The sequence below is a fragment of the Amborella trichopoda genome, chromosome 13, assembly GCF_054954075.1.
Source record: "Amborella trichopoda isolate Santa Cruz 75 chromosome 13, AtrichopodaSantaCruz75HAP2 v2.0, whole genome shotgun sequence".
In the NCBI taxonomy this organism is placed as follows: Eukaryota; Viridiplantae; Streptophyta; class Magnoliopsida; order Amborellales; family Amborellaceae; genus Amborella; species Amborella trichopoda.
Genome location: NC_142348.1, coordinates 38,415,149 through 38,441,678, shown reverse-complemented (window position 1 = coordinate 38,441,678; position 26,530 = coordinate 38,415,149). Strand labels below are relative to the sequence as shown.

At 32.7% G+C, this 26,530-nt stretch overlaps 1 protein-coding gene across 8 annotated transcripts; it reads left to right on the top strand.

Annotated features, from left to right (window-relative positions):
• The first annotated feature begins 2,194 nt into the window (after window positions 1-2,194).
• On the top strand, window positions 2,195-26,097 carry LOC18446395 (uncharacterized). 8 transcript variants are annotated; one of them, XM_011629570.3, is made up of 15 exons: window positions 2,195-2,340; window positions 3,096-3,217; window positions 8,854-8,910; window positions 9,030-9,149; window positions 11,381-11,500; window positions 11,746-11,887; window positions 14,728-14,898; window positions 19,280-19,435; window positions 19,515-19,621; window positions 20,059-20,149; window positions 20,237-20,378; window positions 21,605-21,761; window positions 23,182-23,298; window positions 25,430-25,556; window positions 25,646-26,097. In XM_011629570.3, exons 1-15 carry the CDS (start codon window positions 2,299-2,301, stop codon window positions 25,904-25,906), a joined length of 1,932 nt encoding a protein of 643 aa, XP_011627872.1. In that variant the 5' UTR covers window positions 2,195-2,298; the 3' UTR covers window positions 25,907-26,097. The 8 variants fall into 8 exon arrangements, 6 of the variants coding, with proteins under 6 accessions (XP_011627872.1, XP_088711373.1, XP_020530600.1 ...); XM_020674941.2 differs by having other exon boundaries at window positions 2,199-2,340; window positions 8,854-8,925; XR_016047120.1 differs by lacking the exon at window positions 21,605-21,761 and having other exon boundaries at window positions 2,198-2,340.
• The last annotated feature ends 433 nt before the right edge of the window (window positions 26,098-26,530 follow it).

The window sequence follows — 26,530 nt, the reverse complement described above, 5'->3', positions numbered from 1 at the left end:
GTCTTTGTGGTAGTACCCCACACCTTAGTCACCACGTTGTAGTTTTTATTCTCACTAATACCTTAGGAAAGCTACTCTTAATCTACTTGAAAAAATGGGTAGGAGCATGTCTTCCCCATTGAAATACCCCCAAAAAAAGGAAAAAAAAAAAAAAAAAAAACGAGAGATGTACTTTGAGATACTCAATATGAATTAAGCTCCCTCAGCCGCCTATTGGTGATGCACCTTCACATGTAATAAAGTATTTTACTTTTTAAATTTTAGAAAAATATTTAAAAATACTTATGGTTGAACTTTTATAGTATTTCACTTTTAGTTCATCACCTTTTTAGGTGTCCATCAAATGGTCACGAGTATCTAATAGCAATTGAATGACAATTTTTTACAAATCCGATTAACCTCAAATTTTATGGGTGTGTATGTCGCAATGAAGCAGAATTAATAAAATCTAAAAAATATGATTCAAATAATATAAATGTCCAAGTTAACCTTATGAATATTTCTTGGGTGCTTTTATCATTTTATTTGTTGTTAATTATTTTTCAATATTTAATATATGTGGGAGATGAATAGAGTACATATTCCACAAATTTCAAGTAAATCCGATTTGTAAAAAAAAATTAAAATTTAAATATTATTATATAATCATGACCATTGATAGGTTTTAGATGATGATGGACCAAAAATGAGGTACGGTAAAAAAATAATAAAAATCCACTCATGAGTATCTATGAGTGTTTCAATTTTATTGCAATGCATGATAGCCTATTAATGAAGCTCCCTCACATGCAATAAAATTATTTACCTAGACAAGAAAATTATTTGCTTTTTTATTGTGGTATTTGACCGCCCACTGTGAAGTTCCTTCTCATGCAATTATTAAGTATTAACTATTTTTAATGCACCCTTTGATGAAGCTCCCTCTTATGCAATAAAACTATTATTTTTGTGTTTTTTCAAAATGTTGGACTGCCCATTGATGAAGCTCTCTCAGATGCCTTTAATATATTGCTCTAGTGTCCATTGATTATGCTCCCAGACATGAAATAAAACTATTTATTTTTTAAAATCATATTGGACTGCCCACTGATTAAGCTCCCTCACACGCAATAAAACTATTTACTTTTTTTACTTTAGGAAAAGTGCTTAGTGCGCCAAGGGATGCAACTCTAATTATTAGGGTTATCTCAAAATCTATTTTCACATCTAATTATAAAATTTTAAACTCTAAAAATGGTTAAAATCAATTAGATATATAAACATATGAAAATCTTGGAAATGGACGGTCTAGATAATGTATTGCAAGATGCACTATTTTTAGGACTCAAAATATTTTCTTCTTTTTTTTCATTTTTATCAATTTAGGTTTTTTCGTCATTAAAACAATTTTTTTCGATGGTTTTTTTATGTGCATCTGTAATTCTACATTATAAAGTTGCAACCTTATATAAACTTTCTCCTTAAAAAAAACAATTCTAAGTTTTAAAATTGATTTATTTTTTTAACATATAATGCTTGATATGTTAAAGATTATACGTTTCCAAAAGAATGAAATTCAAAATCCATCTCATAAATGGATTATAAAGAGAAGGCGCTTATCTACATAAAAAGGTGTCCTAATAATGTTCAACTGCCCAGTGATGAAACTCCCTCACATGCAATAAAAAAATTTACTTTTTAACGATGTGAAAAATATAATAGTCACCCAACCCTTAGGATGTGGTATCAGGTCTCGGATGTTGTGAGTTGAAATGGTGCGTCTTGCAAATCATGAAAATTGAGAAAATCTTGAAAATTAACGTTCCAAAAAATACATTACAAGATGCACTATCTCATATACTTGAAATCTATTTTTTCTGATGTCCATATATATCTTGAGGTCAAGATAATCGACCTGAACATTTTCTAACATCAAAACTAACTAAATTTTGGAGGTGCGCCTTAATTTTAATCTAAAGACTGCCGTCCGTTCTACCGCCCACCACAATGTCGTGGAGAAGGTTCCCGTAACAAGGAACCCTAAACTTAGCTTCAAAGAGACTGGTGAATCCACAGGAGAGAGAGAGAGAGGATAAAATTAAAAATTATTAAAACAACTAAAAGTATTAAAAGTGAAGAGTCGGAAACCATGCTTTGTTTGCAATCCAAGTGAGGATGAAGAACCTCTATAAATTTGCTTCCCCCCCCCCTACTAAGGCAAGAACCTCTCTCCATGTATGATTAGGCAAACTATATAAAGCTTGAATTTTGCACCTCAAAAGAAGAGAAGAGCTCAGTCAAACAGGTAGAACCAGGAAAATGTCAGCTTTTGGAGTAAAGCTACTTAGGCAAGGCCGCCATGTATGTTGAAATTTACCATTTTAACTTATTTAATTCTGGTGTTTATTGGGTTGGAAGCAAAACCAATTGTGGGTTTCTTTTATATTTGTTTTACTAAGTGTGGCAATGGGCCTTGTGGGCCGGCATGGCAATTGTGGCCCGAGCGCCCAGCAATTAGGGCCCAAGGATAGGGCCGCCCCAGCTCTATGTGGACTAGGGCCAAGGGGAGGCTGCCACCCCTAGATTTAACTTATTTGGATTGCCTATTTCTTAGCATGTGACCTTGCTTCATAGACTTGTGTGCCAAATCTGTACTCGAATATTTGTTCAAAGCATTTGCTTTACACTTGCACGTTTGGTTTGCAATAAATTATTTTTTAAAAAACATTTTCACATGCAAAATTTCTCTTATGTGGTTAAGTCTGTGAATATTTTCATGTCAATTGGTCTTAATGCATCTTTTAACACCAATTGACAATTAAATGATGTAAAAATATTCTCACACTTAACCAACAAGAGTGAATTTTTTCACAAAAAAACAATATTCCAGAAAACAATTTCACCCGAACCAAACGTGTACAATGAGCATAAACTTATGTTACATAGTACACTATGCTTTCCTATGATTCAAAAATATTCTAATGTGTAGAATCTAGATGTCTGAATCTCAGATTCCTTATGCATTTCCGAACCCTGTTTTCTCATTGAAAATCATTAGTGGGGTTAGGATGAAGCAATTTGATTGATTAAGCTGAGATTAACTTTTGATTGGTTAGGTGGTGTTGGACAATGGAATCGTGCAAGTAACATTGTCTAAGCCTGAAGGCATTGTGACAGGCATTCAATATGGAGGCATCGATAATGTACTTGAAACTCTTAATGAGGAAGTCAATCGCGGGTATATTCTACATTTCCTCATTTCCATTCTTCCATTTAAATCGTAATGAAATCACTTTCATATGAGCTTCAAACCAAATAAACAAATAAAAAATTCAAGGTTTGTTTGAACAATTGACTATTGTCTATTGAATAGTTAATGCCACATCAAAGCAAAGTACAAGGTCCATCAATGGGTTGTAGTTTCTTAATTTTGATGAAGAAATCCTATCTACTTATTACTTATTAGGGGGGACGGATGCCTTGAGATAATATGCCACCCCCCATTACCATTGTCAACATATTAAAAAATGGAAAATGTTTTGATAGATCTGCAGCGCTATCAAAATTGCTCATAATATTACTATTATAACAAAAATTATTTAAGTAAATACTCATTTAATAAATGGTGTGGTTTTTATAAAGTTGCAACCTTAAACAATCCAATAAAGGCGACTCCAAATTTTACCATAATATGTAATTTTGGCGTAAAAAATCTCATGATTATCTTAAAATCTATTTTCATCTCTAATTATAAAATTTTAACCACCAAAATGTTTAAAATCAATAAGATCTATAAATATATCAAAATCTTGAAAATGGATGGTGTAGATAATATGTTGCAAAAAGCCTTATTTCTGGGACTCAATTTTTTTTTTCGTATTCATATATCTTAATCTCGAGATGATCAATTAGAGGGTTTTTCAACATTAAAACAAACTTTTCTGATGGATTTTTTTGGTGCATTTTTAATTCTACATTTTAAGACTGCAACCATATATAAACGTTTTCCTTTAACAAATGCTAATTTATAACTCTTTAAATAATAAATATTTGAAATAAGAACAAGATTATAGATAAATATTATAATTATACAATAATATCATTAGTATAATAATATAAAATAAAATAACATCATGACATTAATTTTAACATAATATTCAAATACTAATAAAATGCTATAGAAAAATCAGAAAATATTATAATATTGATGTAGTATAATATCAATATAGTACAATAATGTAATATTATAACAATAATACAATGATCTTATTATAGTATAATTATATGTTATTATTATGCTATAATATTATTACAATATAATATCTTGTTATGATATAATAATACTAATCATCAATATTTCATAATAAATATTTGGTAAGGTAAATGTTTCAAATATCACTATTTCATTATTGATGATTATGATAATAATTAATATGAAAATTATAGCTATCTTTTAATATCATAATTGCAATAGTTATAAATTATTATAGTTTCATAAGATGAGTTTTGTAAAATATTGTAGTAATAGTATCTTATAAACCATTTTTTATTGTTTCTTATTTTCCTAAAATATGATAAAAAAATGTGTCTAAACAAATCATAGGGAAGAGCAAAAATTATTAAGGGAAAAGTTTATGTAAGGTTCCAACCTTAAAATGTAGAATTACAGATACACCTCAAAAATCTATTGGAAAGATTTTTTTAATGTTGAAAAATCCTCTATTTGATTATTTCGACATCGAAATATATGAATATAAAAAATAAAAAATAAAAAAGTTTTTGAGTCTCAAAAATAGTGCATCTTGCAACACATTATCTAGACTGTCTATTTTCAATATTTTTATATGTTTATAGATCTCCTTGATTTTAACTATTTTTGGAGTTTAAAAATTTTCTAATTAGAAACCGCACCCTATTATTAATATGTTTTAATTATATAGTGAGACATAGATAAGTGTGTGCACACACTCATTTATCAATTAAGTCTTAAATTTTATTAATAAAATAATTATTGTCTTGTCATTATTTGGATTATATATTTGTATTTATCATATGCATTACATTATTATAGTTCGAATAAATTATAATGATGTTTTTATAACAAATTGTTATTATTATTATAAAATAGTTTTACAGTGATACAATAATGGTAATATTTGTAATGGCATATGAATTCTAACAACATAATATATAGAAATTCTATTGCTTTAATATAAGGATCCGGTTTCTATGCAGCCAAGCCCGCATATGTAAAAATGCAGGCCTCTTAATAAATCTTTTTTTGAGATGGATTTTAAGACTTCATTTTTAAGGACACGTAATCTCTAACAATGGAGATCATGAATATGATAAAATAAATAAATTTTAAAAAATAAAAATAATAAATCTAGTAAGAAAACATTTGGACCGTTACTTCCTATAGTTAAGATGGATGCTTTACACTTTCTGGACCACATATGTAAAAATGCAGTCGAGTTCATACGGAATAATTTTTCTTAATATAATTATTCCATGACTGTCACAATTGTCATAATACAATAATGATGATTTTGTATAATCATCTCTTATAAATTTCATACAATTATGAAATTTGTATATAAGAACATTAATACCTAAATGGACCTGGCCTTATCTTTTTTAATACTATTTAATATTTCACCCTAATAGTTTCATTCTCTAATTCGCTTGTTATCTTTATTAATAATTTAGAAGTGAGTATGCTTTCCCCCATACATATTTAAATTGCTCTATTATGTCTAATGCATGTAAATCTACCAATATATATTCATCTAATGGTGGGTTACATGTCGCACAGCTAGAAAGAAACCCTAATGCTAGAGAACTTAGGCTAGGTGATTTTGAATGAGACAGTAACCACTAGTAAGCACATTAGCTCGTATAGACATTTGATCTGCCTTAACCTATTTAAGTTCAAGAGAGAGAAAGATAGTACTAAATAAGGAAACGTATATAATGAAACTATTTACCTTTGGTACAAACTGGTCACAATTAATCTTTACAATTGGATGTGAGATTGGATGGAAGTATTTATTCTTTTGACCAAGATCAAACTTCAAAAGAAATTTTCTCAAAGTTTGTATAGCACACCCAAGCCTTCGGATTTCACATCGGATAGTTACAAGTTCTTGTGACCTCCTTGTATCAAAGATAAATGGTCTCATTGTATATAATCCCATTAAATATTTCTAGGAAATAAGAGGAAAAAAAAAAGTGGTTAGAAAAAGATGACATTGCTCAATGTCCTTAATCTGATTATGGGAGCAAGTAGATTTTCCTTTTATGCTCGTGTAAATGTTGGGCGTGTTCATATTTCTAAAATCTCCCTAAAAATTTGTGTGCAAAAACTCTCTCTTCTGCACAAATTTATAGCAGTATATATTTAAGAAAGTTTAGATTTTTTTTTTTTTTTTAAACTCATATCTCTCTCTCACTTTTATAAAACTCTCTCCCTTCCTCTCACCTATTCAAAATATATCCTTTCCTAATAAATTGAAAGTACATGATTTGAGAGCTCTGTGAACCTTCGGTTCTTTATCTCTACCACATCCTTGGCACTCACCCCTAACTCTGTCTTCAACATTTAGGCTTTCTGGAATCCCCACCCTTAAATCTCATGAATCTTGCAAAAAACCTTAGGATTCCACATCTCTTGTCATGAAAACCTATGATTGCTGGCGTAATTTGAAGCTGTGTTGGTTGTCTTTCCATGGTTATATGGGTAGTGAATGCAAGAAAATATAAAGAGGGCCATTGCATAGACACACAATAGAAGCTCGGGGTATTGACAGCCAAGGAATGAAGTGGGGTGTTTTAAAAATAAAGATATTTAACTAAGGAAAATTGCTTCATATAGGTTCGACTGCATTTTTACAACTGCTGTCCAGAACGTGTTAAAGATGGATGCAAGTAGGTGTTCCATCTAAAAACAATGAAAACTAATGGTCTAAATATTTTCTTATTAGAATTATTATTTTTAGTTTTTAAAATTTATTTATTTTTTTAGATTCATGATCTCCATGTGAGAGATTAGAAGTCCTTAAAAATTAAATCCTAAAATCTATCTCAAAAATAGATTTATCCAGAGCCCGCATTTCTACATATGCGGTCTTGGCCGCATAGAAACCTGGTCCTTTAACTAATGATATAGTTTACCATTACAAAGATGGTTGTGATCTTTTGACCAACCAGTGTCTTAAAATCACCCCAAACTTGTCTATTGAAAATATACATGATCATTCCCCATTAATTGAAAGAATGTATATATGGGACTACTTACTTTTAGTATAAGAAGGTCATAAGTATTATTGGTTGTTAGATGTGAAATAGGGTAGTTGAGGGTGAGTCATTGACGGTGTACAAAAACCAAAATAGAATATCTCGAATGCTGTGATACATTTCAATTTGTCGAATTTCATATCCAATGGTTAAAAGTGATTGTGACCAACTTGTACGAAAAGTATTGACATTTATAGTACATAATTACCTAATTTAAAGTACAAGATTAAAACACAAGTAATATTAGCCAATGACGCATGCTTGTCATATCTGGCAAGATATAATTGGCTCTTATAGAATGCCTCTATTGAGTAAAAGATTGAATTTGACTTCGAATATCTCTCATCAAGTAGAATTTTTCTTTGTTTAAGAGTCTCCCAAATCAACTTTCTCATGAAGCAATGGCTTTAATATGTGCATATCCTAAAATTTAGAAATCCTAAAACAATTTATTTACCCTTACGCCCTTTTAGGTCCCTAACCGTGATCTCTTACCCTTGTTCTCTCTTACAATAGGGTCGTCTTCTCATTTAATGCATTCTATTCTACCTACAAAAACAAAGGGTAAAGGTATACATTTTAAAAGATGAAGTTTTGGAGAGGGAATGCAATGTATCATACATTTAACTACAATTTGATTATATGTAGAACTAATAAAATATATTAAATAGCACTTTCTAAGTTTTTAGAATTTGTTTTCGTAAACCCATAAAAAAAATAGTTTATGTATTTTTAAAAAAAAGGAAATGAAAATCGGTAATATAATTTTAAGTTTCTAAAAAACTACAAATTTAAAATAGGGATTTAAAATAATTTTCTATCACACCAATTTAAAATAAGGGACTTAAAACTTATCTCTATGTTTAACTTTCTTTATTGTAAATAGAACCTATTTATTAATATTGTAGATTACTCCTGTTTTTAGGTGGTTCAGTGGAGAAACATTGTATCTATGGAAGACCTTACTAGGGCAGGAAATGGGGCGGGTGTCCTGGCCAGGCCCTAAAAAGTAGCGCTTGGGCCGCAAACTATGGCTCGAGGGCTAGGCTAGGGCCAGTGTTGACCTGATTTGGCTCAACCCAGCTTTCTTTTTTTCTTTTTGTTAGTTTTTTCTTGATTTATTTTCAGCTCGGCCTTGCCTTGTCTAGTAGGGCCTTGGCGGCCTTATGGGGACAAGGGTTGCGCTAGGGCTAGGGTTGGTCAGCTCAGACCCTCCCTTCTGCCCTCCTTGGATCTCATTTGTTAGCACGTTATATAAAAAAAATACTTAGGTTTATTTCAAATAATATAAAATAGGTAGACCTCAAGATAAAGGATTCAAGAAAAAAAAATGGCAAAAAAAGAGAGAACAAGCTAGCTATGCATAGTAGACATCTAATGAATAAGGTTTCTTGGCAGTATAATTTAGATTCATGATTCATTGTTTTCTTTTCAAGTATATCTAAAATTTTGTATTATTTAAAAATATTTTCAATTTAAAATAAGATATTAAAAAACATAAATCAATTTACAACTTGATTGATAATGCCGGTGTTACTATGGTCTAGTATTATTAAATTTTGTGCTATGATGCTGCAGGTATTGGGATCTTGTTTGGGGTGATCCTGGATTATCTGGACCTGGAACATTTGACGTGTGCGTATGCATCATGTATCTTCCATCAAATATGCAATTTTTAAATTACTTAGCCTATTATTTCCTAAAATCAAGGAAAATTTGTTTATGTGGTATGTTGTATATTTTTTGCAATGCAGGATAAAGGGCACAAAGTTCTGTGTGGTAGTAGAGAATGATGACCAAGTAGAAGTCTCCTTTACAAGGGCATGGGATCCTTCTCTAAAGGGAAATTTTGTACCATTGAACATAGATAAGAGGTACCTATCTAATCAAAATACCAAATATTTTAAGTATGAAAAGTTTATTTAAGGTTGAGGCCTTAAACAATCAAATTAAGGTGCACCTCAAAAATTCAATAGAAGAAATTGTTTCGATCTCAAAACACTCTCAAATCCGATCATCTCGACCTTGAGATACATGGTAGTAAACAAAAAAATGGATTTCAAGTCTTGCAAATAGTGCATCATATAATGCATTATCTAAATTGTCAATATTCAAGATTTTCAAGTGTTCATAGATCTACATGACCTACAATATTGTTGAAAGTTCAAATTATATAACTGGAGATTAAAATAAAATTTCAGTCCATCATAAGGATTTTCAATACTAAAACAACATATTTCAACATTATTTAAAGGTGTTCCTTACTTTGATGGTTTACAGCCTCAGCCTTATCTAAACCATACCCTTTAGTTATTCCAACTCGAATCGAACATTTAAGACTACGAGTCAGTTTGTTCAAGATATTTCTAAACAAATATATGAATTCCTTCATTGTCGCCGATTTGCATTAATTTTAACATTAAAAAATTAATAACGGGGTAATGAGATGAGCACTCTAAGTTTTTTAAAGATAAAAGTTGTAGAAGGGGGAAGATCCAAGGAAGTATTTTATAAAACTTCATAATTTGTGTAGAAGCATCATTTCTCACAATAAATAAAGCAAACATAATACACATCACAAATCTACCAAATAAAGAGGGTCTTTCCACAATAATAAATGAATAAGTTATATATAACGAAGAGCTAAAATTTATTATCGATTCAATTTTTAAGCTTTTGGCTCTGATTTTAGTCCAAAATGGTGTAATAAATAAAAGCTAATGGAAGTAATTAGTGAAGATCTAGATTTTATTTTTTTATTTTTTTATTTTTTATTTTGTTGAGTGAGCTATAAAACATACCTTATAGACACCTCGTGGAAATTAGCCATCCATAGAACTTGAAGGTGTCTCATTTTTTGATGTTAATATTATACACAATAATAAATATTACAGCTACCACACAACTTTTATTTTTTCTTTTTTTTTTAATTATAGTTTTACATTCCGAATTGTGTCTCAATTTATGCCTCAACTAATCTCGATGATGTTCTCATCTCACAAACTTAATAATAGCTTTATGGAAGATTTTATAGTGTTGTATTGTAGTTTACTAAAACCATGAAAACATTACGATGGATAGTCAAGGTGACATGCACGTTACATGGATCACCATAAATCTTCCATATTTATCTCTAATTATTTCTTATTTCTTAGTTGTTAGAAATCCACATTGATGTTTAACCTATATACATCTTATGGCGCCAATTCTTAGCTTCTAATGACCAAGGTTTACATACGTAGGTAACCTAGTGAGTTACCCCCGAGTTCTTAGGTCAAACCATTGCACTATTCTTGAACTATATTTGTTGAAAGGATATAACCAAACCAAGAAACAAAGATTTGAGGGGGGGGGGGAAAAAAAATCACGTTATTAAGTAATACATTAATTCTATTTGGAGTCTATGATTTAGTTTAAAATATGACAAAGTTCCATTGAAAAGTTGATGAGTAAGTATGATCCCTAACTCATCTTTATGGACAGTTTAGCTAAACTAATACTACATTAAGTTTGAATAGATACAAGGAAATGAATCAAAAGTAGCCTAAAGATAACAAAATTACTAATCTTTCATAGAATATAAACTATCTTTGTGCAACTAAATTCGTGTTAAACTCGTAATGTCTATAGTGTGTTGGGACCTTTAGGTCGAATCAAAAAAGGGGTTCCACATAGAATAATATTTTGTGATATATTTAAGAATTATTATTACTTTCATCTTATTATTTCCTTCTTTTTGTGATTGATTGTTGAAGACACCAGACCTAAAATCATACTCACAATTATGTAATTTTGCTTCTATGTTGTCCTTAAGAACTATCAATCAGCCCAACATCAATGGGATACTGAAGGTAAGGCATCATATCATATTATTTGATGGATGGTTTACACTTACATACGTCCATCTGTATGCATTACGACTATTTTTGACTTCGACATATTTCCTTAATATTATTGTATATTTTTCACTCATTCTACCAGATCAATCCTCTATCTGTACGATGTTTTTAGTTCTATGATATTTTCAAAATTTATATTCTTTCATTCTTTCTACGAATATATTATATAATAAGATCTAATATCAATGGGTACATTATATGCGTAGGTTTATTTTGCTTCGGGGTTGCTCTGGATTCTACACCTACGCAATTTATGAGCATTTGGAGGGGTGGCCAGATTTCTATCTCAGTGAGACTCGGGTTGCATTCAAGCTTAGAAAAGACAAGTATGTTTTCTAATTTTATGGAAAATAATGCAAAGAATTGCATTGATTAACATATATTTTTAAGGAACTACTTCTACCTATGTCTATTGATATGTTGAGATTTGCAGTGAAAATTCCATTATGCCAACCCATACGGCAACAAAATAAAATTCTTTTATACAAACCCCCTAGACACATACTCACACTATGATATTATGTTGACCTAGTTCCATGCATTTCAAACATGCTTATTGTTGTGACTACAGGTTCCAGTACATGGCTATTGCAGATAACAGACAAAGAATCATGCCTATGCCTGATGACCGTTTGCCTCCAAGGGGCCAAAAACTAGCATACCCAGAAGCGGTCCTCCTTGTAAATCCAATTAACCCAGATCTCAAGGGAGAGGTAGGATAAAGTAATATGAATACAAAAATATATATAATCTCGTTTTATATTGGAAATTATTTTCATAAAACACCCTAATTAACTAGTGTAAGAGACTATGTTTTCTCTAGGAACAATTTAACATATCTTTCTCAATGACATATACTTGGAATAAAGTTATTGACTTCTAGTGTTTGAAACCTAGAAACTCATTGCAAATCCTCAGATATGTATAGAGGCATAATTTTGGACTATACAAGACATCGTTTCTACCAAGGATGTCCATTCATGGAGTCCACTATTATCCATGAATAAGTTAACTAGTTTGAAGACCATTTAAATGGTTCACTTCACAAGTTAAGGGACTACATTTTTTCGGCAGATATAGTTCTTAGTGACGTGCATTTGGAATAGTATAATCCATTTCCATGGTTTGATTTTCTGAAACTCATTCAAGATCCTCACACACTTGCAGAGGGATAATGTTAAACTGTGCAAGAAACACTTGCAAATGCACGTGTGGTTTAGTTCATCTCCTTTACCTAGTATGTCCATTCCCTTTCACGAGTACTTTTATTAAGCCATTTGTGTGTGCAGCTCATCGGGCCAAAAACTCTCAGAAACCTAGATCTACAAGGATTTGTTTGAACCCAAGTTTGTAGACCATATATATTCATCATCGTCATCATTGGAATTTTTTTCCATCTATTTGAGGTTGGCTCCACAAATCTTGATCCACCATTCTACTCTATCAAGAGCCAGACTCTTAGTGAGACCATAAACCAATATAGCGTGTCATACAATGTGTCACTTGTAGGGATCACTCTAGCATAAGAAGATAAAGTAGATTCAGGAATCATGAAAAGTTTTGACAAAGATTTACATTCGCTGCCTACCTAATACAATGTACCTCCTTTACTTGGGCTTGGGATGAGTTAAGGGAGCGTTTAAACTTAGACCTGGACCATATATGATCATCCTAATGAAAACTCATAAAAATCTAAAGAAGACTCAGAAAATATAGTGAATATAGAATATTCATTTTAAGGCAAAAAGCTTTTTAAATCGAGGCCTTCAGGGGAATTATTTGACCTTGAATTTTATAGGTGCTTTCGTCATCACAAGTAAAATAGTTTATGATAAGAAAAACTATGTTTTCTTAAATGTTTTTATCTAAAATGAATGTTAGAACTTTGCTAATTTTATCTTCTAATGCAATCAATTTTCTAGGTTCTTTTATTTTATTTTTTTCAAGATTGTGCACAAGATTCAAGAAAGTTTATATAAAAGACTTGGGAGCAGACAATCCCCACAAATAGGAGGTTTTTCCCTATAGCTAATGTGTGGATATTAACTTTAGGGATACACATTGTTTATTCTATTATACTCAACTCATACACACCCAAAATTTGTATGTTTGAGTATGTGACTTAAATCATAAATTTGTCTTAGGATTTGAGGAGTTCAGCCAGACTTTCTATGACTAAATTGAACCTTGGATAGATATAACTGAAACATTGAAAAAGAAAAAACAAAAGTCCAAAAATATCAAACAATACCTATGCAAACTTATTGAAAATCTCTAAACAAAACTTTTCACACTCATTAATGGACCGAATTGAGAACTAGAATTACACATGAATAATTTGTGCGTCTATTTTACTTATTTCTTTGCGTAAGTCAAATAGCTTTATTGGGCTAGTATAGGATCAATGGCTTGCTATTGAGTTACAGTTGGATCCATCCCTAGGTTATGTTACCTATATAGGCCCTAAAAATTTTCTCTAAAACCCCTAATTATTATGTAGGTAGTAGTTGTATATGGCCTCTACCTTGAAAGTTATCAACCAATTTTAGGGCATTTCATCAAATAATGGAGTGCAGTAGTTAGTACACAGAATCTACTCTAAATCTGTGGATTTTGTAATGCTTAATGTAGTCATAAACTTTCAATGAAACCATGTTTGGCCTTAGGAAGCAAGATCCAAAGTTATAAAATTATACATAAACAGAACTTTGCACTAGACTGGATGGTTCAGATAAAATAACATTTGTTAGAAAACAATGCTAAAAGATTCATGAAATTTTGTAGGGCCTTACCTCATTTTAAGAACTTTTCACCTTTCATGTGTGATACGAAATGTAGTTGTAAAGATCTGCATACATATTCCATATGTGATATGTGTTACATGTGTGTGTATGTATGTGTGTGTGCGCGTATATTGTTCTATGGTAATTGAACCAGTCATTTTAAAGAAAGTTACATTACATTACAAGATCAAGGATCTCACTAAAAAAGTGGAAAAAAAATAGTGAAATACTTGTATGAACACAGGTGGCCTATGAACTACTTTTAGTGACATCCAAGATCCACCTGCGATGAAAAGCATGCCTCAACTCAATAAGAAATATGTCCATATATATAAATTCATGTCCATCCGTAGATATGGACATGGGTTAGTAGTTACTTTTAGTAACTGAGTATTCGTATTGCAAAGTGTGAAGTAACAAATTTTGAGAAGATGGGCTGATGTCTAGGACGTTTGAAGTGATGGCAAATTATGAGAAGCTGGGTTCATTTTTTCGACATTTAAGAAGATATGCCCACTAAAGTTTATTTATTTATTTATTTATTTATCCAATAAACATGCATATGCATATGAGTTTCCTAATTATTTGGGTTTTAGGTCGCAAACGACATTCTCATTTTCTTCAACACAAGCATTCATTTTGGCAATATCACTTGTTTTGAGACTAACTAATACAAATTAGCAAAAATAAAGTTCAATTAATATAGACAACTAGTCTTGTCTTCTACAAGGTAAAGCTTATTTAATTTTCATTATTGTTATGTATTGCAGGTTGATGACAAGTACCAATATTCATGTGATAACAAGGACATTGGGGCGCATGGTTGGATATGCACTGATCCTTTAGTGGGTTTTTGGGAGATAACTCCGACTAATGAATTCAGAACTGGAGGACCACTTAAACAAAATCTCACCTCTCATGTGGGTCCCACCACTCTAGCTGTAAGTCTAATCCCTTTACTTGTCATTACAGTGATTACTCTCTTTTTTATGCCATGTTTACGGTGTTATTTACAAGTAAATGAAATTTTTATTTTCTATTTCCTTGGCCACTATTGAGATTACATATATCATCAATGCTGGGATATTTTGTTTTACATCTTCATCTTTTATTTGTGAAATAATTATAGTATGTATACATAATTTGGGTTATGCTTTTCATTTCTTTGTCTTATATCATCGATGAGAGTGAATAGTCATGCCAAGGAATTGTGTCAATTATGGAGATCAGGGTTGCATAAATACTGACTAGTGCATCGATACTTAGTATGTAACATAGTACATGAGCTTTAAAAATTTTATCAATGAAAGGATGAAGGATTCTAAATTTCACAATGAACAAATTCAACATTTTGTCATAAGGAAATTTTAATTTTAGCATTATTTCTATTGAAGACCAATGTTGAATTTGCAATTGAATTACTCCCAGTAAACACTGAAGAGAAACCCACGATGACAATCAAGGGGGATTTGGGATTGGATGAGAGAACAGAGGTAATGGTTTTTTATCAAAGAAAAGTGTTGATGGTCAAACATGAACCTGGGCAATATCTTTGTTATCAATGAGAGGAGATTTCACCCAAATCTTTCAAAAAGGAAGGTGTGGCCCTTCTCTCAATCTGAGAACTTATAGAGGAAAGTGATATTGATGATAGTACTAGTAAGGGTATTGCCCTCTTAATGTCTTTCTTGAACCTGGGAGGCCATGGGAGATGCACAAGAAGAAGTTAAACTTGTTTTCAACTGGTTCTTGATAATAACATAAATAAAATAAATATCCACCCAGAAATTGATAAGATTGTCCTTTATGGTGGAAGAACAATTGAGTCATAGCTTTGTTTTAGGTGGAAGATTCATATCTTAACTCACAAAATTGGGCTGAAAGATACTTTGAGTTGAACATGGGACTTATCTTAATCCACATCGGAATTCATGACCGAATTTTCTTATGTTTTTTTGACAATGTTTGACGGAGATGGAAACCGATGGTATTCAATTTTCCTATCCTACTCTTGCGGGTGTTTATGCATAAAAATGTTGCAGTGGAGGTATGAAGAATATAAGATCCATTAAGCAAATTCATATTGAAGCTCTGAGTTATGGATTCATTGGTGATCATTACCTCATCACCCCATTGCAAGGTTGGTAAGCCCCGTGCTACAAATTTGATGGTTAATTCTATGAGCTACAATAGTGAAAATTTTTGTGAGGTTGTTTTGAGTGGACTTCACAAAGGAGGTATGTTTGGAAGTGATGTAAAAATCTTTCTTCTTGTAATTTGCCATGGTTGTAGATCAAGTAGTTTTTTTTCTTTCTATTGTTATTAGCATGTGTGAATGCTTGAACTCAAGAAATTTAGTCTTGGGTGCTCAAGTCTATGGGCTAAATATGAAGTTGGGTTTAGATGCATATATTTGATTTGCAACGCTTGGTCTTCTTTTGAAATTTTAGTGGACCAAAGTGTCATCAATTGGAATTATCTAAAGGAAAGGTCCCACACAATTGGTTTCACCTTTGACCACATTGGTTTGATTGACCATTGTTGGCTTATGCCTATGGTGGCAGTAAAGCATTTGCTCTTATTTTTATCCAGAAGCTTGTGCCATCGATCGTGAGAGTGTACGAGCTTGTTGTTGATCCATGTCTAAATCTTGTTGGGCCTTGTGTTAAGCTCAATGGGGCTTATAGTTATGTTAGAGCCAAAGATGTTGGTGCTTGTGATATGGCTCATACAGATGGAGCCTGTCACAATTGGAATTTGCCAATGATTTGTGTGATGTATGAACGATAATGATATCACAGCATCTACTAAGTTCTTGAGCCTAGCCATAAAATCAGTGATGGCAATTGGCCTAAACTCAAGGTTTTATTGCCATTCACAACATTCAACAAGCTCATCGAGACAACTGTGCATTCGCAATCATGCCATCCATTGCGAGTGTTATTCCCTAAAACTTCCATCACATAGTACAAACCTTCTGTGAGCAAGAAGCACTAAATTATATGTTGAATTATAGGGCCAACTAGTGCTTACACATATACTGGGCAAATCTTTAGTGAATTTAGCTTAGTTGGTTATTCATCATCATGATCATCACCATCATTATTATCAACATCATTAGAGATTTTTACCAACTATTTTGGGTTGGCTAGATGAATCTTGGTCTGGCATTCTGCTCTCTCAAGGGCCATATCCTCAATGAGGCCCATCTTTTCTCACTTCTTCCAACAGTGTCCTTTTACCTCTTGCCCTTATTGAAATTTCCACTTAAACCAACTCATACCTCCTAATAGGTGATTTATTAGGTCGGTGTTGTACATGGCCAGGCCACCGAAGATTGTTTTTTTCATCTTGTCGCTTATTAGAACTATACTTAAGTTTTCTGAAATGCATTCATTTTGAATTGAATCCATTCTTATCATGCCACTCATCCATCACAACTTCCTCATCTCGAATACATTTGTCCTATGGGCATGTTGTTTCTAGACGACTCAACATTTTGCTTCATAAGGATAAGTTGGCCTCACTATTGTCCTACATTTTGCTTCATAAGGATAAGTTGGCCTCACTATTGTCCTACATTTTGCTTCATAAGGATAAGTTGGCCTCACTATTGTCCTATACAACTTTTCCTTCGGCGTTATTGATATGTGGCAATCATATTGAATTTTGATTGTATATCTCCACTTTACCCACACAGCTCTATTTTTGTAGATTATAGACCCAAGATATCGAAAGTATGTTTTTTAGGTATTTTTTGGCCGTAAATCTTAACTACTTACTCATCTCTACCCCTATTATTATTAAACTTGTATACTCTATATTAGCTGGTTATTCATTCTATTAATAATAATAATAAAAAGGCACAGTGAGAGATTGAACATTGGAAGATTCTTCGATCAAGAGTCGAGCTTTTTTTGTTGGAAGCGATGCTTCTTCCTCTTTAGCCAAGGACTATGACTTAAAACTCTTAGTAGTCAGCAACATATAGCCCATGATATATGCCTAATAGAAAACCATCCCCGATGTTCAACATTGTGCCTCACAAAGAACAATTGTGGAGGTGTAAGTTTTCACCATCAGGTAAGGTATGTTGATGATATGATAACGAAAACTCGAAGGTGAGTTTTTTTGCAACTTGGGGAGTATGATGTAAATCACATCCGAGATGTTGAAGAGCTTTATAGATTAAAATTTACTTTTTATCTTTATTGGGGTTAATTTTTTAGATCTTATTGTATGGGGGTTACAATAGTATATTTATTTAATATTGGGGGAATGGTGTTCCATTTTTATTTATTAGGATCAACTTTATATTTTAGATTATGTTAGTTTTCTATTTTTGTTTTTGTGGGGAACCTATTTAGTAGGAGTAGATCATGTTTGGGTCTTGTGGGTCCTATTTTAATGGGAATCAATATGGGTGTAATATTGTGGGTTGTATTTTCAAATCATTGAGTTTTTTTTTTTTCACAAAACATCAATTTGATACAAATTTCATTGAAACCTAATAACGAGAAATTGTGATTTTAAAATATGGTCACACAAAATTTCATAGTGATCTCTGAGATTTTTCAAGAAGAGAGTAAATAAGGAATATTCCATCGAAAAAATTTCCAAAAACAAATAGATATGCAAACCTTTTTTTTGTAAGTCATGCATCCCGAAACATTAATAAACGTACATGTCAAATAGATGGTGCAAAAAACTTAAAATAAAATCTATTGTTTAAGTTAAAAATTTATTGTATTTTTTAAAATTTCAAGATCATAATAGCTCTATATCATGGATCCTTAAAAATTTAGGTCCTAAATCCATCTTGAAGCTGGAATTTAGATGGGCAAGGCACAAGAGCATAAGTATCAAAGACTTAATGATATAAGCCGCCTGACTTGTACGAATAGGGTTGTGATGTTCTATACCATCAATATTTAGTTGGATAGTATGGATGTTATCTACCTTTTAAAATAGTGTAAAAATTAGCATATCGTTTTTAATGTAAAATCTACGATATCTAAATAAAATAGATAGTGTAGATTGCTGCAACCATATTGTTGCATTCTACAGTACTTCTTTTGGGTCCGGCTCAAAGCGCTAGAACCTCCATAGAATTTTGAAGCGAATAAGCCGAACTGAGGGTGCCTTTGCATCTTAAGGAGAGGCCTCTCTTTCTTATCTTATAATGGCAACTCTTCGTCCAATTCACCTAAAACATCTTTATAATTCACATTCATTCACTGATTTTATCTTCAATCTTCCTCTCACTATTATTTTACTTACAATTTTGTTTCTTGGATTTGTTGGTTTTGCCAAATTTATCAGATGTTTCAGAGTGGTCACTATGCTGGGGACGATCTCGTACCCAAGTTTCGAAATGGGGAGCCATGGAAGAAGGTTTTTGGACCTGTATTCATATATCTCAATTCGGCGTTAACAGGGCTAGATTGTAGTGTACTATGGGAAGATGCAAAGGAACAGGTTTTTTCTCTATAAAGCTTTTTAGTGAATAATTTGATTAATGAAATCAATGAAATGAAGCATCTTGTCTTTTTTGCAGATGATGACCGAAGTTCAGAGCTGGCCTTATAGTTTTCCAGCTTCAATGGACTACCCGACCGAAGAAGAGAGAGGTTCAGTTAGTGGCCGCTTACTCGTTAGAGACAGGCAAGTCGTTTTGACTTATTCATCTTGATTGAAAAATTTAATTTTGATGGATTCCATAATAAAATTTCTTAGGAGTTTTAGAGTCGAGTATTGTTAATTCAGTATTGTCGATTTCTCTGCAATTGATTCTCTATAACTCCAGGGTCGAGGTATTATTATTGGTCGACCAATATGTGAGTTTACCTAGTGATTGTTTGAGACTTGAGTACTTGTAGCTTCTTCGGAATTTACTCGTGAGAATTATAGAGCTTGGTCTCTTATATATTTCGATCATTGGTTTTAGATAAGCGAGTGGCTCTTGGTGGTACTTTTTGTCTGAGAATTCAGTAGATTTAGCTTACGTCAAACGAAATTTGAAGTTGGAGCAATGGAGTATAACTATATTTTTTATTTCTATTTTTTGAAATAAAAATAATGTTTGGCTCTTTTATCCTCAGATTTGTCAGCGGTGATGACCTGATTGCGAATTGTGCTTATGTTGGGCTGGCTTTGCCTGGAGATGCTGGCTCATGGCAAAGAGAATGCAAGGTCCCTCTCTCCCTCCATTGGGAGCTGTGGATGTGAAACATGGGTGCTTGCCAAGTATTAACATTGTGTCTTATACTTTCTTTTCAGGGATATCAATTCTGGACCAAAACTGATTTTGAAGGTTGTTTCACCATTACTAGTGTTCGGATTGGAGATTACAATCTGTATGCATGGGTGTATGGTTTCATTGGAGACTACAAATATGATGCCAAGATTACCATATCTTCAGGTGAGTGCTCTTGTAGGTGTCACAACTCAAGTGTCAAAATGGCAAAAGCAAAATTCTACTACAAAATGTACTATACCACTGTCCTAAAACTCCCCAACTACAACCCAACTCAGGTGAGTCAATCAAGACATATGCCTCTTTGGTTCCAGAGGGCAGCAAACCTGCTAAGGGCCCTACCAGTCATCAAACTACTTGGGTCATGGTTTAGAGTAGGCAGTTTACATCCGACTAGGAGTCCCTGAACCTATATTGAATCCGACAATTTCGACATAGTGGAAATATGAGCGAGACGGAAATTCGACACCTTTCCTTCCATATCCTTCCGAGCCATACCTTAATAGGCTTTGAAAAAAATGTATTTGGCGCTATTTTATTGTCCCCTATCCAATTCATGCCATGGATTTTACAAACATAATACTTGAAATCTACCAAGTCCAAGATTCGCAACTTCAATTTTCAGATCTTTGGATCATGTAAAATACAGATCAAATGCTAAATATAGGTTAGAGGTTTTGATTTGGAGCATTTGCGACTCTATTCACAAACATTGGAGGCCTCAACCTCACCAAACTCAAGGTTATGTATAAGTGATTTCTAAATAACTGTAATGTATTTATAATTTGATTTAATCTTTGACTACAGCATATAATGGACATTTATTAGTTTTCTATATATTTTTATGATTTTTAATGGATTTTTTATTTTCTTATATTTGTCTCTTTTTTATGAAAAAATGATCAGAAACCATTTTTTATTGGTTTATTTTTTTCGGAAACTTTTTCGCAACTTTTGGTTTCTTTATCTATTGTTTAAACACTTTTGGTTTTTCTAATAAAGTTTTTTGTTTTAGGGTTTTTTTGTCCTTTTCGTGGTTGTTTGGCCCTTTAAATGTTTGACGCAGACTCCAAATAGTTGACTCTGATTCAGCCTAGTGACTTGGGTCTTTGAGTTCCATGCCCAATACAAGTTTAAAAACATTCTTTTAAATTGATCTGTATGTGCAAGGAATGAGAATTGTATGTCAATTTCAATTAGTGAGGACATGTGGGAGTATGTTTATGATGGTTTATGATGTAATGCTTTGGGCTAGTTGTTATTTTTCCTCCAAGTTTTTTATCTCTTTGCTCTCTTTATAGGTATTTGAGAGGTGAAGTTTTCCTAAAACTTGGTTTGTATTAACTACTGATATATTTTATATTCTAATTTTTGCTTCAAACTTTATTCAGGATGTGACATAGATTTGGGTGAAATTGTTTTTGAGCCTCCAAGAGATGGCCCAACTTTGTGGGAGATTGGTATTCCTGACCGATCTGCAGCTGAGTTCTATGTTCCTGATCCTAATCCTAAATATGTCAACAAACTTTATGTTGATCATCCAGACAGGTTTCTTAATTATGCCTAATTAGTTTATTGCACCCTGTTTTTGTTATCTAATAGCGTTTCTTATGTATAACATTGAAGCTACTAGTAAGTTGTCTTTTTGCACTTTGTTTCTTCTGTAATCAACCCAAGATAGATTTCCCTTGTTGGAAATCATAAACCTGTTTTGATGTTATATCAGAACCTCAGGTACTGCTAATGTCTACCATATTGAGTAACATACATTTTGAGCAAGATAAAAAATTCAATGAACTTCAAAAACATAAGACAACGTGGTAAGAAACCATTCCCCATTTTACAAAGAGGATGTAAAAAACCATTATATGTATGTACTGTCTTGGTTTTACCATGCCACAAAATGTGATGTTTCCTTAGCCATTACTGCCATCAGTTTTTGTTGTAACTGTTGGAAAGCACCTTCAAACAATTTATAACTGACTGAAATAATTGATTTTACACAATTCCACATCGTATTATATTTGTAAGCGTGATGTCAATTCTATTAATACTGTGCTTTTGATTTGTTTAAGCTATTCCACTACTTTTTCTAGTGGTCCCTTAGATATGCAGCACAAAAACTATATTTCTATAATGGAATCTGATCTACATCCATGTAAAATGCCATTACATCTTTTTTATGGAAGACTGGATCTATTCTTCTTCCTATGTCATTCTTCCATTTTATAAAGCATCCCGCACTGCAACACCGAGTAGTAACCCACACTGCAGAATTTCCTTCTGAAATGGAAATGTAACAAAATGATGTCCTTGTGAATAATGTAACAATATAATATCAATACTTCGTCCGCTATTTTTCGTTTGATCAACATTTTATTTGCTATTAAACTAACATAGTAACTTTCTATTGTTTGACTTGGACATTGTTTTATCATATTTTTGTTCTCTTTCTTATTTCTAAAAGCTATGGTGATTATAACATGTATTGTTATTCTAGAAGCTTATGACATGAATTGCACTCCAGCTCTTTCATTTGTTGGCCTAAAGGCGGAATGAAACAATTATACATAAACATCTCTAGTTATTATAGTCCAAAAAAAGTAATTACCTAGCTAAGCATATACTATGTTAAGTCTTATCATTGTTTGAAATAGAACCTCACCAAACACATAAACGGATACTTAGCAATACTCCCCCAAGTTATTGTAGCAACTAGAGAGTTCGTGACAGACTTGTCAAGTCCACATAAAATCTTAAGAGTCATATATTTGCCAAAATCTGTAAGTAGGATAATCTTGTAGTTATAAGCAACATCTAACGTTTATTCTAAGAAACTCTTTAAGAATTTCTTAGGAATGAGTAAAAAAATTTGGAATACTAGATATTGCTAATGTAACTGTAATTGTTGGATTAAAGTTGGCTCATTGTAAGCTTTATGGTTAATCCTTCTACCTAATTCTCACAGGTTCAGGCAGTATGGGTTGTGGGAAAGATATGGTGACTTGTATCCGAATGAGGATCTTGTCTACACTGTTGGCGCAAGCGACTATCGGAAAGATTGGTTTTTCGCACAAGTTACCAGGTAAACCCTTTTTAACCATAGAATTGTGTACATTTATTGAACAATGATGCACGAATTTACTGCGCCCTTAAATCACCAGATTTATAAGAATTTGTGTTTGGCTGTTTTGTTACTTGAAATAGCTTGATGTCCTTGGAAGCTGGTAACGTTTTGAGGTGGATAGTTTGTGAGAACCAAAAGCAATTCATCACCAATGAAATCTCCAAAATGTTTATTTTTATTTATGCATGTCGTGTGTGTTTATGTATAAATGCTATGGAAATATAACACTACATAATGTTGTCAAAACCATTATCGTGATCGTCTACTAAACCTTAACCCAACTATTTGGATTCGGCTACATGAATCTTGTTCCACTATTCTGTCCATAGATTCAAGAGAGAAGATTTGGTGCAGTTTTATGCTTGGGACCAGCATGACTGGCTTGTGGCTGACCTAGACGGAGTGGTGTGAAAAACATGAAAATGCTAATTGTCGGGAGCTATACATCCCTTGGACAAAATAATCACATATTATGAAACTGTTGTTCAAGCAGGCCACTGTCCGTGTATTGTTGCTGCGATGCTGCTCTAAGCTTTACATCTTTTAAAGTGGCCATGTGTTTTTGTTGTGCAATGCAGATTGTGCTTAGAGTTTTAGATTATAATAAGCATGTACAACAAAAAGTGGAAATCCATCTAATTTTGATTGATATTAAGAATCAAATTAAATTGCTTGCATTGATCTTTAACCTGAAAAATAACATACGTCATTTGCCACTATTGGGGTCCTTCAAGTAGAGTGCTGAGGAGACCCTTGCTTGTGGAACTAGGACCCGCAAATACCAATATCCCCATCTAAGATCTTATACATAATTGGCTAAATGTAAAATAGACCAACACAACTATCAATCGAGTCCAAGAAATAAAGCAAATACTGAAGTCACACTACAGCAAAATACAATTTTCGCGGTTCATTCCATATAGCTACATCCTCAGCCTCACCAAGTAGAAATCTACTATCACAATGAAGATTATAATTTTTTGCTATAAGAGATATACCTTTCTCTGAATATGGATAAAACCCTCATCGATCTTCCCTACCGCTACATCACTATGGGAAAGATAGCCTTGAGAGCAACTGAGAAACATTCTCTCCCTAGAAGAAACTTTACCAATCGAAAACCCCATGGGAATACCACCTCTCTCTTGAACGCCATGCCTCTCTCACTTATAGACCCATCTTCCTTTTAGAAATCTATTCCCATAATCCATTAGTGGATGACCCCAAAATTATGAGTATTATATTTTCCTTGACCCTCATTTATAGAGATTACTAGGGCTTTTTTTTTCTCCCCAAAAAATCCATTTTCCTTTTAACATAATACCCTTAATCTTTTAAATAAAATATGGTTGTGTGATTTTGAATATCACCAAACCTAACACTTCTCTCAGGGCATGCTATGTCTCAGAGCTTCAACATGGATAAGCAATAATAAGAACCACTATCCAATTGTTAAACATTTAAAAATAATTCTAACTACTAAGACTTTATGAATACTTGAATCTCTTTAAAATGACCAACATATTGGTCATGTAAAACAGTGGATATTCCAAAATGGTTCAAACATACATCATCATAGCGAATTAGTTGTTGCTTGCAAGCTAGATTCATGGGGTTAAAGGGAGTAGAGTGAAGAGCACAAAAAATGATAAACCTTGAGACGGAAATGCCTCCAAATTGCCATCCATAGGAGGAGTGCCACCTGAGGAGAATGAGGTTCCATGGTTAATCCCTTCTTCTTAAATTTTGCTTCTAGAAAGTATTGACTTGTTGTTCCTAGTTTCAAAGCATCAAGGGTGTATTTTACTGCTTCTTCTACATTACTTTATGTGGATGCCTTTGGTCCTCTTGGAATATCATGTGGGAGATATCCGTCAAAAATTGTGTGTATGTGCATGCACATCCCAGACAGATGTAGATATGCACTGATTTAGGTGTTGCATTATGCACTATATTGCTACCAAACATCATGCACCATGTTGCATTATTTGCTATGTTAATTACAAACTATGTTTTTTGAGAGCATGATTTGGGCATGTTTTTTCATTTAATCTATTTGAATCTTATCAAATTTTGTATTGCAATATAGGAAGGGAGAAAATGGCACATATCAAGCTACGACATGGCAGATAAAGTTCAACCTTGACAGTGTAAACAAAGATGGTACCTATAAGCTTCGAGTGGCCCTTGCATCAGCTGCAATAGCCGAACTACAGGTATTGAACTTGGTCATTGTGCACTTCTTTGTATTTCCAATCGAGATACAAATCTCTTAAACTCATTTCACAATGTTTCTTTCTCTAAGGTTCGATTCAATGATCCCAAAGCCAATCGACCACATTTTACAACTGGAAGAATTGGAATGGATAATGCGATTGCTAGGCATGGGATTCATGGGCTCTACTGGTTGTACAGTATTGATATACCAAACACTCAGCTTGTGGTCGGGGTAAATACAATCTTTCTCACTCAACCAAGATGCACAAGTCCTTTTCAAGCTATTCTTTATGATTATATTCGGCTAGAAGGGCCTCCCTCAGAAGTGCTCCCTCACCATTCTCAATGAAAGGCAATATTCCCCAAATTTCAAAGTCTATTCCCTGCGCTGCCATTTTGATGGGTAGATTCATCATAGAAGACCTGTTGTTTTGAGCAGTTTAATTTATTGTTGGACATGACCACCGTAATTTCTCGAGAGATTGAGGAAGATATGCAACCTGAATTAGTATTAACAAGAGGAGTTATCAGAACACAAAATTCAAGTTCTTTATTCTTTTCTTAAAAAGAACAATTAACGCTCGTAAATTCGTTCCCCATTTTGCATCAACCTGTCCAATATTTAGTTTCTTCTTTTCTATAGAGGACTTCTCAGTGCTCAAATTTTCTCTAAAGGACTTATCAGTGCTCAAAATTTAACTCCTTACTTCTTTTCTTATAATATCAATTAAATTATCAAACTTAACAAGATTATTAAGGTGACCAGATCATTACATCCGAGTGTTGTCGTATAAATTTCATTTAATTGGGATACCTCCGTAAGAACATAATGAAAATGACTAAATTGCCTTTGTTCAGTATTGAGAATCTTGAACAAAGAGGCTATTTTGGTAATTATGTCCACGAAGTCAAATGTTAAAAATACCTTTGGTTGTCCAACATTACCAAAAGCAGACTTGTAAAATAAAAACAT